The sequence below is a fragment of the Cyanistes caeruleus genome, chromosome 37 (genome assembly GCF_971803275.1).
Source record: "Cyanistes caeruleus chromosome 37, bCyaCae1.hap1.1, whole genome shotgun sequence".
In the NCBI taxonomy this organism is placed as follows: domain Eukaryota; kingdom Metazoa; phylum Chordata; class Aves; order Passeriformes; family Paridae; genus Cyanistes; species Cyanistes caeruleus.
In genome coordinates, this window is record NC_141738.1 from 1,252,948 (window position 1) to 1,268,703 (window position 15,756).

Below are 15,756 nucleotides of genomic sequence, written 5' to 3' on the forward strand. Positions count from 1 at the left end.
GGGGACATTTAGGGACATCAGGAACACCACAGGGACACCCTGATGCCACTCGGGGACACCTCGGGGACGCCTTGGGGACATCAGGGAGACCTTGGGGACACCCTGGGGACACTGGGGGACACCTCAGGGCCACCCCCCAGGCGGGGGACAGCGGTGACGCGGCTGTGCCGTGAGCGTTGTCACCCACAGTGTCCCCAGCTGTCCCCAAGGTGTCCCCAAGTGTCCCCAGGTGTCCTTAAGTGTCCCCAGCTGTCCCCAGGGGTGTCCCCAGGTGTCCCCAGGTGTCCCCAGGTGTGTCCCCAAGTGTCCTCAGGTGTCCCCAGGGGTGTCTCCAGCTGTCCCCAGGTGTCCCCAGGTGTCCCCAAGTGTCCTCAGGTGTCCCCAGGTCACTCTGGGTGACCCCGTGTCACCCCCATTGTCCCCCATTGTCCCCCTTTGTCACCCCCATTATCCCCCCATTGTCCCCCCATTGTCCCCCCATTGTCACCCCCATTGTCCCCTCATTGTCCCCCTTTGTCACCCCCATTATCCCCCCATTGTCCCCTCATTGTCCCCTCATTGTCCCCCCATTGTCCCCCATTGTCCCCTCATTGTCCCCTCATTGTCCCCTCATTGTCCCCTCATTATCCCCCCATTGTCCCCTCATTGTCCCCCATTGTCCCCTCATTGTCCCCTCATTGTCCCCTCATTGTCCCCTCATTGTCCCCCCATTGTCACCCTGTGTCACCCCCATTGTCCCCCCATTGACCCCCCATTGTCACCCTGTGTCACCCCCATTGTCACCCCCATTGTCCCCCCATTGTCCCCCCCATTGTCCCCCCATTGTCCCCTCATTGTCCCCCCATTGTCACCCCCATTGTCACCCCATTGTCCCCTCATTGTCACCCCCATTGTCCCCCCATTGTCACCCTGTGTCACCCCCATTGACCCCCCATTGACCCCCCATTGTCACCCTGTGTCACCCCCATTGTCACCCCCATTGTCCCCCCATTGTCCCCCCCATTGTCCCCCCATTGTCCCCTCATTGTCCCCCCATTGTCCCCTCATTGTCCCCCCATTGTCCCCTCATTGTCCCCCGTGTCACCCCCATTGTCCCCCCCATTGTCCCCTCATTGTCCCCTCATTGTCCCCTCATTGTCACCACCCCCCCCGTGTCCCCTCCCCCTCCCTCTCCGGGATTCCCCCTCCCCCCCCCCCGCCCGTCACGGGCATCCGGTGACGTCACCGCGGCGGGGAGGGGACACCCACGCGGGCCGGGTGACTCAGGCGGTGTCACCCGGCGGTGCCACCACGCGGGGACACGCGGGGACACGCGGGGACCGGTGAGGGACACTCGGGGACACGTGGGGACAGTCGGGGACACGCGGGGACACGCGGAGACCGGTGAGGGACACGCGGGGACAGTCGGGGACAGTCGGGGACACGCAGGGACAGTCGGGGACAGGCAGAGACCGGTGAGAAACACTCGGGGACACGCGGGGACAGGCGGGGACGGGTGAGGGGCGCGTGGGGACACTCGGGGACACTCGGGGACACTCGGGGACACTCGGGAACAGTCGGGGACAGGCGGGGACGGGTGAGTGGCGCGTGGGGACACTCGGGGACACGCGCTGGGGGGGTGGGGGGGCGGCGATTGTGTGTGACCACTCTGGCTGTGGGTCAGGCTGGCTGTTGGTCATTCCGGCTGTTGGTCACTGTGGCTGTTGGTCATTCCGGCTGTTGGTCACTGTGGCTGTTGGTCACTGTGGCTGTTGGTCACTCTGGCTGTGGGTCAGGCTGGCCGTGGGTCACTGGCTGTTGGTCATTCCGGCTGTTGGTCACTGTGGCTGTTGGTCAGTGTGGCTGTGGGTCACTGGCTGTTGGTCACTCTGGTTGTTGGTCACTCTGGCTGTTGGTCACTGGCTGTTGGTCAGTGTGGCTGTGGGTCACTGGCTGTTGGTCACTGGCTGTGGGTCAGGCTGGCCGTGGGTCACTGGCTGTTGGTCACTCTGGCTGTTGGTCACTCTGGCTGTTGGTCACTCTGGCTGTTGGTCACTGGCTGTTGGTCACTTGTGGCTGTGGGTCACTGTTGGTTGTGGCTGTTGGTCACTGGCTGTTGGTCACTGTGACTGTTGGTCACTGGCTGTTGGTCACTGGCTGTTGGTCACTGTGGTTGTTGGTCACTGGCTGTTGGTCACTCTGGCTGTGGGTCAGGCTGGCTGTGGGTCACTGGTTGTTGGTCACTCCGGCTGTTGGTCACTGTTGGTCACTGTGGCTGTGGGTCACTGTTGGTTGTGGCTGTTGGTCACTCTGGCTGTGGGTCAGGCTGGCCGTGGGTCACTGGCTGTTGGTCACTGTGACTGTGGGTCACTGGCTGTTGGTCACTGTGACTGTGGGTCACTGGCTGTTGGTCACTGTGACTGTGGGTCAATGGTTGATGGTCACTGTGTCTGTTGGTCACTGTTGGTTGTGGCTGTTGGTCACTCTGGCTGTGGGTCAGGCTGGCTGTGGGTCACTGTGGCTGTGGGTCAGGCTGGCCGTGGGTCACTGTTGGTTGTGGTTGTTGGTCACCGGTTGTTGGTCACTTGTGGCTGTGGGTCAGTGTGGCTGTGGGTCAGGCTGGCTGTGGGTCACTGTTGGTTGTGGCTGTTGGTCACTGTGACTGTTGGTCACTGGCTGTTGGTCACTCTGGCTGTGGGTCAGGCTGGCTGTGGGTCACTGGTTGTTGGTCACTGTTGGTTGTGGCTGTTGGTCACTGGCTGTTGGTCACTGGCTGTTGGTCACTTGTGGCTGTTGGTCAGTGTGGCTGTTGGTCACTGGCTGTTGGTCACTGGCTGTTGGTCACTGGCTGTTGGTCACTCTGGCTGTTGGTCACTCTGGCTGTTGGTCACACGTGAGTGACCGTGGTTCACTGTTGGGTCACTGTTGGTCACTGTTGGGTCACTGTTGGTCAGTGTGGCTGTGGGTTAGGCTGGCTGTGGATCACTGGTTGTTGGTCACTGGCTGTTGGTCACTGGCTGTTGGTCACTGTTGGTCACTGTGGCCATTGGTCACTCACAGCTGTGGTCACCCATGTTGGGGTCACGTGTCCGGCTGTGTCCGGCTGTGTCCATCAATGTCCGGTTGTGTCCATCAATGTCCGGCTGTGTCCGATTGTGTCCAGCAGTGTCTGTCAGTGTCCATCAATGTCCGGCAGTGTCCAGCAGTGTCCGTCAGTGTCCGGTTGTGTCCGGTTGTGTCCGGCTGTGTCCGGCTGTGTCCATCAATGTCCGGTTGTGTCCGGTTGTGTCCGTCAATGTCCGGCAGTGTCCGGCTGTGTCCATCAATGTCCGGCTGTGTCCGGTTGTGTCCGTCAATGTCCGGTTGTGTCCCGGCGTTGTCTCCGCCCCCTTCCCGCTCCCCGTGGGTGTCGCGGGGTCCCCTTGGCCCCGCCCCCAACCGTGACGTCATGGGAACTCCCCGAAAAACCCCTCCGGCCGTGACGTCACAGCTGAGGGGGCGTGGCCAAGGCCCCTCCCCCCCAGTACCTCCCAAGTGTCCCCAAAATGTCCCCAAATTGTCCCCAAATGTCCCCAAAATGTCCCCAAATGTCCCCAAAATGTCCCCAAATGTCCCTGAATTGTCCCCAAATGTCCCCAAATGTCCTCAAATGTCCCCAAATGTCCCCAAATCCCCCCCAGCCCCGCACGGGGCGTGGCTCCGCCTCGCCCCGCCCTCCTCTCTCCTCATTGGCCAGCACCGGGCTGAGCCCTCTCCCCATTGGTCGTCCTCAGGCTGAGCCAGAACCGGAAGGGAGCGATGATTGGCTGCCAGGCGAGAGGCGCGCTGTGATTGGTCGGTTCCTGGAGAGCGTCGCGGCATCGGTGAGAGAAGGGGCGGGGCCTGCGGGGGCGAGGGGGAACCGCCCACTTCCGCGTCACGTGATGGGCGGGGGGGCGGAGCTTCAGAACCGGCCCTAAAAATGGGCAAAAATGGCCCAAAAACTGCTCCTAAAAATGGGTAAAAAAATACCCTAAAAATGGCCCAAAAATGCCCAAAAACTGCTCCTAAAAATGGGTAAAAATTGCCCTAAAAATGCCCAAAAACTGATCCTAAAAATGGGTAAAAATTGCCCTAAAAATGGCCCAAAATTGACCTAAACCTGCTTCTAAAAATGCCCTAAAATTGCTCTTAAAAATAGCCCAAAATGCCCTAAAATTGCTCTTAAAAATGGCCCAAAAATGCCCTAAAATTGCTCTTAAAAATGGCCCAAAAATGCCCAAAAACTGCTCCTAAAAATGGGTAAAAATTGCCCTAAAAATGGCCCAAAAATGCCCAAAAACTGCTCCTAAAAATGGGTAAAAATTGCCCTAAAAATGGCCCAAAAATGCCCAAAAACTGCTCCTAAAAATGGGTAAAAATTGCCCTAAAAATGGCCCAAAAATGCCCAAAAACTGCTCCTAAAAATGGGTAAAAATTGCCCAAAAATGCCCAAAAACTCCCAAAAACTGCTCCTAAAAATGGGTAAAAATTGCCCTAAAATGCCCAAAAACTGATCCTAAAAATGGGTAAAAATTGCCCTAAAAATGGCCCAAAATTGACCTAAACCTGCTTCTAAAAATGCCCTAAAATTGCTCTTAAAAATGGCCCAAAAATGCCCAAAAACTGCTCCTAAAAATGGGTAAAAATTGCCCTAAAAATGGCCCAAAATTGACCTAAACCTGCTTCTAAAAATGCCCTAAAATTGCTCTTAAAAATGGCCCAAAAATGCCCTAAAATTGCTCCTAAAAATGGCCAAAAAATGCCCTAAAACTGCTCCTAAAAATGCCCTAAAATTGCTCTTAAAAATGGCCCAAAAGTGCCCTAAAAATGGCTCAAAAATGACCTAAAACTGTTCCTAAAAATGATCTAAAAATGCTCTAAGAGCGCCCCTAAAAATGGCCCAAAATGGCCTAAAACTGCTCCTAAAAAGGGCCAAAATTGCCCCTGAAAATGGCCCAAAAATGCCCTAAAAATGGCCCAAAATTGGCTTGAAACTGCTCCTAAAAACAGCCCAAACTGCCCCAAAAACTGCCCTAAAATTGATCCCAAAATTGCTCCAAAACTGCCCCCAAAATACCCCAAAAATGCCCTAAAACTGCCCTAAAATGGCCCCAGAATTGCAACAAAATTGCCCCAAAACTGCTCCAGATCTGGCCCTAAAACTGATCCTAAAACTGATCCTAAAAGTGATCCCAAAATTGCCCCAAAATTGCCCCAAAATGCCCCAAAAGTGCCCCAAAAGTGCCCCAAAAACTGCCCTAAAACTGATCCCAAAACTGCTCCTAAAATGCCCCAAAAGTGCCCCAAAATTGCCCCAAAATACCCCAAAACTGACCCTAAAATTGGCCCCAAAATGCCCCAAAAAGCCCCAAAAAGCCCCAAAATGACCCCAAAATGACCCCAAGTTCCCGTCCCTCCCCACTGGTGGTGAGTGGGGGGGGCTTGGGGTGGTTTTGGGGGGTCTGTGGGGCTGGGTTTGGGGTCTGTGGGGCTGGTTTGGGGTTATGGGGCTGGTTTGGGGTTATGGGGCTGGTTTGGGGTCTGTGGGGCTGGTTTGGGGTTATGGGGAGGGTTTGGGGTTATGGGGCTGGGTTTGGGGTTATGGGGCTGGGTTTGGGGTCTGTGGGGCTGGGTTTGGGGTCTGTGGGGCTGGTTTGGGGTTATGGGGCTGGGTTTGGGGTTATGGGGCTGGGTTTGGGGTCTGTGGGGCTGGGTTTGGGGTCTGTGGGGCTGGTTTGGGGTTATGGGGCTGGGTTTGGGGTTATGGGGCTGGGTTTGGGGTGGTTTTGGGATCTATGAGGCAGGGATGGATCTATGGGGCAGGTCGGGCTCTATGGGGCAGGATGGGATCCATGGGGCAGGATGGGATCTATGGGGCAGGATGGGATCCATGGGGCAGGATGGGCTGTATGGGGCAGGGGGAGGGCTCTATGGGGCAGGTCAGGATCTATGGGGCAGGATGGGCTCTCTGGGTCAGGATGGGATCTATGGGGCAGGTCGGGATCTATGGGGCAGGTCAGGATCTATGGGGCAGGATGGGGCAGGTCAGGATCTATGGGGCAGGGGGAGGGCTCTATGGGGCAGGATGGGATCTATGGGGCAGGTCAGGATCTATGGGGATCTATGGGGCAGGATGGGATCTATGGGGCTCTATGGGGCAGGATGGGCTCTATGGGGCAGGTCGGGATCTGTGGGGCAGGATGGGATCTATGGGTCAGGATGGGATCTATGGGGCTCTATGGGGCAGGTCGGGATCTATGGGGCAGGTCGGGATCTATGGGGCAGGATGGGATCTATGGGGCAGGGGGAGGGCTCTATGGGGCAGGTCAGGATCTATGGGGCAGGTCGGGATCTATGGGGCAGGCTGAGCCCCCCGTGTGCCCCCCAGGCCGATGCATCGCGCCGTGGAGCCCCTGGGGGGCCGGGCCGGACGCGACCCCTTCGCCGTGGGGAGCCTGGGCTGCGGCGGGGGCTGGGCCGGCTGCCCCCCCCCACGGGCCTGGCTGCCGCCCCCCAGGTACCCCCAGTGACCCCTGAGTGACCCCTGAGTGACCCCTGAGTGACCCCTGACCCCTGAGTGACCCCTGACTGACCCCTGACCCCTCACTGACCCCTCACTGACCCCTCACTGACCCCTGACTGACCCCTCACTGCCCCCCACGGGCCTGGCTGCCGCCCCCCAGGTACCCCCAGTGACCCCTGAGTGACCCCTGACCCCTGAGTGACCCCTGACCCCTGAGTGACCCCTGACTGACCCCTGACCCCTCACTGACCCCTCACTGACCCCTGACTGACCCCTCACTGCCCCCCACGGGCCTGGCTGCCGCCCCCCAGGTACCCCCAGTGACCCCTGAGTGACCCCTGAGTGACCCCTGACCCCTGAGTGACCCCTGACCCCTGACTGACCCCTCACTGCCCCCCACGGGCCTGGCTGCCGCCCCCCAGGTACCCCCAGTGACCCCTGAGTGACCCCTGACTGACCCCTGACCCCTCACTGACCCCTGACCCCTCACTGACCCCTGACTGACCCCTCACTGACCCCTCACTGCCCCCCACGGGCCTGGCTGCCGCCCCCCAGGTACCCCCAGTGACCCCTGAGTGACCCCTGACCCCTGAATGACCCCTGACTGATCCCTGAGTGACCCCTGACCCCTGACTGACCCCTGACTGACCCCTGACCGACCCCTCACTGCCCCCCACGGGCCTGGCTGCCGCCCCCCAGGTACCCCCAGTGACCCCTGAGTGACCCGAGTGACCCCTGAGTGACCCCTGACTGACCCTGACTGACCCCTGAGTGACCTTTGACCCCTGAGTGACCTCTGGGTGACCGCTGAGTGACCCCTGGCCCCTGAGTGACCCCTGGGTGACCCTGATTTGACCCCTGATTTGACCCCTGAGTGACCCGTGACCCCCGAGTGACCCCTGAGTGACCCCTGAATGACCCCTGAGTGACCCTGAGTGACCTCTGAGTGACCCCTGACCCCTGAGTGACCCCCAGGTACCCCCAAGTGACCCCCAAATGACCCCTGACCTCTGACTGACCTTTGACCCCTGAGTGACCCCAAATGACCCCTGAGTGACCCCAAATGACCCTTGACTGACCCCTGAGTGACCCCAAAGTGACCCCCAAGTGACCCCTGAGTGACCCCGAGTGACCCCGAGTGACCCCAAGTGACCCCTTTCCCGTCCCCCCAATTAATCCCCCCCCCAATTAACCCCTCCTATTTGGGGAGGGGTCTCCATTCCCTGGGGGGGGTCTCCCCCATTTTGGGGGTCTCTCCCCCATTTTTGGGGTCTCCCATTTTTTTGGGGGGGGTCTCACCCCCATTTTGGGGGGGTCTCACCCCCATTTTTTGGGGCTCTCCCCCATTTTTGGGGTCTCCCATTTTTTTGGGGGGGGTCTCACCCCCATTTTTGGGGTCTCCCATTTTTTGAGGGGGGGGTCTCCCCATTTTTGGGGTCTCCCATTTTTTTGGGGGGGTCTCACCCCCCTTTTTGGGGTCTCCCCATTTTTGGGGTCTCCCATTTTTTTTGTGGGGGGTCTCACCCCCATTTTGGGGGGGTCTCACCCCCATTTTTGGGGCTCTCCCCAATTTTTGGGGGTCTCCCCCATTTTTTGGGGGTCTCCCAATTTTTGGGGGGGGTCTCCCCCATTTTTGGGGTCTCCCATTTTTTTGGGGGGGTCTCACCCCCCTTTTTGGGGTCTCCCCCATTTTTTTGGGGTCTCCCATTTTTTTGGGGGGGGTCTCACCCCCATTTTGGGGTCTCCCCCATTTTTGGGGTCTCCCCCATTTTTTGGGGGTCTCCCATTTTTTTGGGGGGGGGTCTCACCCATTTTTGGGGTCTCCCATTTTTTGGGGGGGTCTCCCAATTTTTGGGGGGGTCTCCCCCATTTTTGGGGTCTCCCCCATTTTTGGGGTCTCCCCCATTTTTTGGGGGTCTCCCTTTTTTTGGGGGGGGGTCTCTCCCCCATTTTTGGGGTCTCCCATTTTTTTGGGGGGGGTTTCACCCCCATTTTGGGGGGGGTCTCACCCCCATTTTTGGGGTCTCCCAATTTTTTGGGGTCTCCCATTTTTTTGGGGGGGGTCTCACCCCCATTTTGGGGGGGTCTCACCCCCATTTTTGGGGCTCTCCCCCATTTTTTGGGTCTCCTAATTTTTGGGGGGGGGTCTCCCAATAATTGGGGGGGGTCTCCCAATTTTTGGGGGTCTCTCCCCCATTTTTTGGGGTCTCCCCCATTTTTTGGGGTCTCCCCCATTTTTGGGGCTCTCCCCCATTTTTTGGGGTCTCCCCCATTTTTTGGGGGTCTCTCCCCCATTTTTTGGGGGGGGTCTCACACCCCTCCCCCCCCCCAGGTGCTCCTCCAGCCTCGGGCCGGCGCCGCTGCCCCCCCACCTGACGCCCCCTCCCCCCAGCGGAAATGGGGGGCCGCCCCTCCCCCACAAGGCCTTCTACCCCCCGGGGTGAGTGCTGACCCCTCCCCCACCCCCCAAAAATGTCACCCCCACCCCCAAAAATGTCACCCCCACCCCCCAAAAATGTCACCCCCACCCCAAAAATGTCACCCCCACCCCCAAAAATGTCACCCCCACCCCCCAAAAATGTCACCCCCACCCCCCAAAAATGTCACCCCCACCCCCCAAAATGTGTCACCCCCACCCCAAAAAGGGGTCCTGGGGGGGTCCCAATGGGGCTGAGCCCCCCCAAATGTCCCCAAATGTCCCCAAATGTCCCCAAATGTCCCCAAATGTCCCCAAATCACCCCCAAATGTCCCCAGGTGTCCCCAAATGACCCCAAATCACCCCAAAATGTCCCCAAATTGTCCCCAAATGTCCCCAAATCACCCCCAAATGTCCCCAGGTGTCCCCAAATGACCCCAAATCACCCCAAAATGTCCCCAAATTGTCCCCAAATGTCCCCAAATCGCCCCCAAATGTCCCCAAATGTCCCCAAATCACCCCAAAATGTCCCCAGATGTCCCCAAATCACCCCCAGATGTCCCCAAATGTCCCCAAATCACCCTGAATGTCCCCAAATCACCCCAAATCACCCCAAAATGTCCCCAAGTGTCCCCAAATCACCCCAAAATGTCCCCAAATGTCCCCAGAATGTCCCCAGGTGTCCCCAAATCACCCCCAAATGTCCCCAAATGTCCCCAAATCACCCCAAAATGTCCCCAAATGTCCCCAAATGTCCCCAAATGTCCCCAAATCACCCCAAAATGTCCCCAAATCACCCCAAAATGTCCCCAAGTGTCCCCAAATCACCCCAAAATGTCCCCAAATGTCCCCAGAATGTCCCCAAATCACCCCAAATCACCCCCAAATGTCCTCAAATGTCCCCAAATCACCCCCAAATGTCCCCAAATCCCCCCAAAATGTCCCCAAAGTGTCCCCAAATGTCCCCAAATCACCCCCAAATGTCCCCAGATGTCCCCAAATGACCCCAAATCACCCCAAAATGTCCCCAAATCACCCCAAAATGTCCCCAAGTGTCCCCAAATCACCCCAAAATGTCCCCAAATGTCCCCAGAATGTCCCCAAATCACCCCAAATCACCCCCAAATGTTCTCAAATGTCCCCAAATCACCCCAAAATGTCCCCAAATGTCCCCAAATGTCCCCAAATCACCCCCAAATGTCCCCAAATCCCCCCAAAATGTCCCCAAAGTGTCCCCAAATGTCCCCAAATCACCCCCAAATGTCCCCAAGTGTCCCCAAATCCCCCTGAATGTCCCCAAATGTCCCCAAATGTCCCCAAATGTCCCCAGAATGTCCCCAATTCACCCCCAAATGTCCCCAAATGTCCCCAAATCACCCCAAAATGTCCCCAAATCACCCCAAAATGTCCCCAAATCACCCCCAAGTGTCCCCAAATGTCCCCAAATGTCCCCAGGTGTCCCCAAATGTCCCCAAATGTCCCCAAATCACCCCTGAATGTCCCCAAATCACCCCCAAATCACCCCAAATCACCCCAAATGTCCCCAAATCACCCCCAAATGTCCCCAAATGTCCCCAGATGTCCCCAAATGTCCCCAAATTGTCCCCCAGGGCGCCCCCCCGGGCCCCCCCGGAGCCCCCCCCGGGCTGTGTCCGCTCCCTTCAGCCCTGGGACCCCCCCGGGCCCGAGGTCACCCCCGAGCTGGAGGAGCCACCGGGCGGCCACCACGGGCGGCACCGCGGCCACCGAGGGGACATCGGCGGCCACCGGCCCGGGGACATCGCCGGACACCGAGGGGACATCGCCGGACACCGAGGGGACATCGCCGGACACCGAGGGGACATCGCCGGACACCGAGGGGACATCGGCCACCGCCCTGGGGACGTCGGCCACCGGCCTGGGGACGTCGGCCACCGCCCTGGGGACGTCGGCCACCGCCCTGGGGACATCGGCCACCGGCCCGGGGACGTCTGTGGCCACCGAGGGGACATCGCTGGTCATCGAGGGGACATCGGCCACCGGCCCGGGGACGTCTGTGGCCATCGAGGGGACATCGGTGGCCACCGTGGGGACATCGCCGCCCGCATCGGGCGCCTGCAACAGGTGGGGACGGTGAGGGGGGGTTGGGGACATTGGGGACATTGGGGGCATTGGGGACATTGGGGACATTGGGGGACATTGGGGACATTGGGGACATTGGGGACACTGGGGACATTGGGGACATTGGGGGACATTGGGGACATTGGGGACATTGGGGACATTGGGGACATTGGGGGGACATTGGGGACATTGGGGACATTGGGGGCATTGGGGACATTGGGGGGACAGTGGGGACATCGGGGACATTGGGGGGATTGGGGACATTGGGGGGTTGGGGACATTGGGGACATTGGGGACATTGGGGGACATTGGGGGACATTGGGGACATTGGGGACATTGGGGGGTTGGGAACATTGGGGACATTGGGGACATTGGGGGACATTGGGGGGATTGGGGACATTGGGGACACTGGGGACATTGGGGACATTGGGGACATTGGGGGCGGGGCTGTGTCCTTTGATGTCACCGCGGTTGTGACGTCGTCTGTGGGCACGGCAGGTGACAGTGAAGCCGTGCCAAGGTGTCCCCAAGGTGTCCCCAAGCATCCCCAGGTGTTCCCAAGGTGTCCCCAAGGTGTCCCCAGCTGTCCCCCCAGCTGTCCCCAGGTGTCCCCAGGTGTCCCCAGGTGTCCCTGGTGTCCCCAGCTGTCCCCAGCTGTCCCCCCAGGTGTCCCCAAGGTGTCCCCAAGGTGTCCCCAGGGTGTCCCCAGGTGTCCCCAGGTGTCCCCAGGTGACCCCAGCTGTCCCCAGGTGTCCCCAGGTGTGTCCAGGGGTGTCCCCAGGTGTCCCCAGGTATCCCCAGGTGTCCCCCCAGGTGTCTCCAGGTGACCCCAGGTGTCCCCCCAGGTGTCCCCAGCTGTCCCCAGGTGTCCCCAGGTGTCCCCAGGTGTCCCCAGGTGTCCCCAGGTGACCCCATTGTCCCCCCAGGCCCAGCTCTGGAGTTTCCCCCCCAGCCCCGTGTCCCCCCCCCGGGCCCGGGCCCTGCCCCCCCTCCAGCAGGTCTGGAGCCTGCTGCACCCCGAGGTGAGGGGGGTGGGGGGATTTGGGGGTCCTGGGGGGGATTTGGGGGGGTCTGGGGGGTCTGGGGGGGATTTGGGGGGGTCTGGGGGGGATTTGGGGGGTCCTGAGGGGATTTGGGGGGGATTTGGGAGGGTCTGGGGGGGATTTGGGGGGGATTTGGGGGGTCCTGAGGGGATTTGGGGGGGATTTGGGGGGGATCTGGGGGGGATTTGGGGGGTCCTGAGGGGATTTGGGGGGGATTTGGGGGGTCCTGAGGGGATTTGGGGGGGGTTTGGGGGGTCCAGGGGGGATTTGGGGGGGTCTGGGGGGGATTTGGGGGGTCCTGGGGGGGATTTGGGGGGGTCTGGGGGGATTTGGGGGGGATCTGGGGGGGATTTGGGGGGTCCTGGGGGGATTTGGGGGGGATTTGGGGGGTCCTGGGGGGATTTGGGGGGGATTTGGGGGGTCCTGAGGGGATTTGGGGGGGATTTGGGGGGTCCTGGGGGGGATTTGGGGGGTCCTGAGGGGATTGGGGGGGGATTTGGGGGGTCCTAGGGGGATCTGGGGGGTCTGAGAGGAGTTTGGGGGGGATTTGGGGGGTCCTGAGGGGATTTGGGGGGGTCTGGGGGCTCCTGAGGGGATTGGGGGGGGATTTAGGGGGTCTGGGGGGGATTCGGGGGTCCTGAGGGGATTTGGGGGGGGATTTGGGGGGTTTGGAGGGGATTTGGGGGGGGATTTGGGGGGTCCTGAGGGGATTTGGGGGGGTCCTGAGGGGATTTGGGGGGGGATTTGGGGGGTCCTGAGGGGATTTGGGGGGGTCCTGAGGGGAGTTGGGGGGGATTTGGGGGGTCCTGGGGGGATTTTGGGGGGATTTGGGGGGTCCTGAGGGGATTTGGGGGGGATTTGGGGGGTCCTGGGGGGATTTTGGGGGGATTTGGGGGGGATTTGGGGGGTCCTGAGGGGAGTTGGGGGGGATTTGGGGGGTCCTGAGGGGATTTTGAGGGAATTTTGGGGATATTTTGGGGAGATTTTGGGTGATTTTGGGGATTTTTGGGGGGGGATTTTTGGGGGTGGGGGGAGGGGAGCCCTGAGAACAGGAGGGGGGGTGGGGGGTGGGATGGGATGGGGTGGGGGATGGGCGATGGGGGATGGGTGGGGGATGGGATGGGGTGGGGGATGGGGTGGGAGATGGGGGGTGGGTGGGGGATGGGGGTGGGGGTGGGGGATGGGGGATGGGGGATGGGATGGGGTGGGGGATGGGGGATGGGGGATGGGGGATGGGGTGGGGGATGGGATGGGGGATGGGGGATGGGGTGGGGGATGGGATGGGGGATGGGGATATGGGATGGGATGGGGGATGGGCTGGGAGATGGGGGATGGGGTGGGGGATGGGATGGGGGATGGGAGATGGGATGGGGTGGGGGATGGGGGATGGGTGGGGGGTGGGGTTGGGGAATGGGGGATGGGATGGGTTGGGAGATGGGGGATGGGGGATGGGGGATGGGGTGGGGGATGGGTGGGGGATGGGGTGGGGGATGGGAGATGGGGGTGGGGGATGGGATGGGGGATGGGTGGGGGATGGGGGATGGGCTGGGAGATGGGGGATGGGGTGGGGGATGGGAGATGGGGGATGGGGGTGGGGGATGGGGGATGGGTGGGGGATGGGAGATGGGGCTGGGGGATGGGAGATGGGGGATGGGGGATGGGCTGGGGGATGGGGATGGGGTGGGGGATGGGAGATGGGGGATGGGAGATGGGGGATGGGAGATGGGGCTGGGGGATGGGAGATGGGGGATGGGGGATGGGTGGGGGATGGGTGGGGATGGGATGGGGTGGGGGATGGGCTGGGGGGGTGACACCGCCCCTCCCCCCCCCCCCCAGAAAAGGACGTTCCCGGCTAAAAGGGGGGGGGCGCAGCTGAAGAGGGGGGCGGCTCCCCCCGACCCCCCCCCGGGGCAGCCCCTCCCCCCCCCGGCCCAGCCCCCCCCTCCCCCACCCGAGGAGCCGCCCACCCCCCTCAAACGGCGCCGCAGCGGCAGCCCCCAGGTGGGGGAGGGGCGGGAATTTGGGGGGGGGGGGAGGGGTCTGGGGGGGCTGAAATGGGTCTGGGGGGGTTTAAAGGGGTCCTGGGGGGGCTGAAATGGGTCTGGGGGGGTTTAAAGGGGTCCTGGGGGGGTTGAAATGGGTCTGGGGGGGTTTAAAGGGGTCCTGGGGGGGCTGAAATGGGTCTGGGGGGGTTTAAAGGGGTCCTGGGGGGGTTGAAATGGGTCTGGGGGGGTTTAAAGGGGTCCTGGGGGGGCTGAAATGGGTCTGGGGGGGTTTAAAGGGGTCCTGGGGGGTGAAATGGGTCTGGGGGGGCGTTCAGCGGTCCCGGAGGGGGTTAAAATGGGTCTGGGGGCTCACTGGGGGGGCACTGGGTCGCTGAAATGGGTCTGGGGGCTCACTGGGGGGATTAAAATGGGTCTGGGGGGACTGGGGGTGTTTGAATTGGGTCTGGGGGCTCCGGGCGGGTCTGGGGGCTCCGGGGGGGGGTCTGGGGTGTTTGAATTGGGTCTGGGGGGGTTTGAATTGGGTCTGGGGGCTCCGGGGGGGGGTCTGGGGGCTCCGGGGGGGTCTGGGGGTGTTTGAATTGGGTCTGGGGGCTCCGGGCGGGTCTGGGGGGTTTGAATTGGGTCTGGGGGCTCCAGGGGGGTCTGGGGGCTCTGGGGGGGTCTGGGGGCTCCACGGGGGGGTCTGGGGGTTTGAATTGGGTCTGGGGGCTCCGGGGGGGTCTGGGGGTTTGAATTGGGTCTGGGGGCTCCGGGGGGGTTCTGGAGGGTCTGAATTGGGTCTGGGGGGGTTTGAATTGGGTCTGGGGGCTCCGGGGGGGGTCTGGGGGCTCCGGGGGTCCCCCCGAGCCCCCCCTGACCCCGCTGTCCCCAGGGGGGCTGTGGGGCGCTGCCCCCCCCCGCGCCCCCTCCCCCGTTCCCGCTGCCCCCGGGGCTGTGGAGCCCCCTCCCCCACAGCGAGGCCTGGACCCCCCCCCGGCGCCACGGGGCACCCCCGGACAGACAGGTGGGGACACCTGGGTGTCACCTGTGTCACCTCAGTGTCACCTGGGTGTCACCTGTGTGTCACCTGTGTCACCTCAATGTCACCTGTGTGTCATCTGTCACCCCCTGTGTCACCCCCTGTGTCACCCCCGGCGCCACGGGGCACCCCCGGACAGACAGGTGGGGACACCTGGGTGTCACCTGTGTCACCTCTGTCACCTGTGTGTGTGTCACCCCCTGTGTCACCTGTGTCACCCCCTGTGTCACCTGTGTGTGTCACCTGTGTCACCCCCGGCGCCACGGGGCACCCCCGGACAGACAGGTGGGGACACCTGGGTGTCACCTGTGTCACCTCAGTGTCACCTGTGTGTCACCTGTGTCACCTGTGTGTGTCACCTGTGTCACCTGTGTCACCTGTCACCCCCTGTGTCACCCCCTGTGTCACCCCCTGTGTCACCCCCTGTGTCACCCCCTGTGTCACCCCCGGCGCCACTGGGCACCCCCGGACAGACAGGTGGGGACACCTGGGTGTCACCTGTGTCACCTCAGTGTCACCTGTGTCACCTGTGTCACCTCAGTGTCACCTGTGTGTCATCTGTCACCCCCTGTGTCACCCCCTGTGTCACCCCCTGTGTCACCCCCTGTGTCACCCCCTGTGTCACCCCCGGCGCCACGGGGCACCCCCG

The 15,756-nt window shown here is 61.5% G+C and overlaps 1 protein-coding gene across 1 annotated transcript in view; it reads left to right on the forward strand.

Annotated features, from left to right (window-relative positions):
• The window catches only part of KDM6B (lysine demethylase 6B), a 56,399-nt gene that overhangs the window by 9,306 nt on the left and 31,337 nt on the right, over window positions 1–15,756 (forward strand). Inside the window, exons 3-8 of the mRNA XM_086871710.1 lie at window positions 3,753–3,842; window positions 6,389–6,517; window positions 8,856–8,963; window positions 10,551–11,043; window positions 11,967–12,062; window positions 13,920–14,084. Of these exons, the coding sequence (XP_086727836.1) occupies window positions 6,393–6,517; window positions 8,856–8,963; window positions 10,551–11,043; window positions 11,967–12,062; window positions 13,920–14,084 (987 nt within the window). The 5' untranslated portion in view covers window positions 3,753–3,842; window positions 6,389–6,392. The remainder of the gene's footprint in view (window positions 1–3,752; window positions 3,843–6,388; window positions 6,518–8,855; window positions 8,964–10,550; window positions 11,044–11,966; window positions 12,063–13,919; window positions 14,085–15,756) is intronic.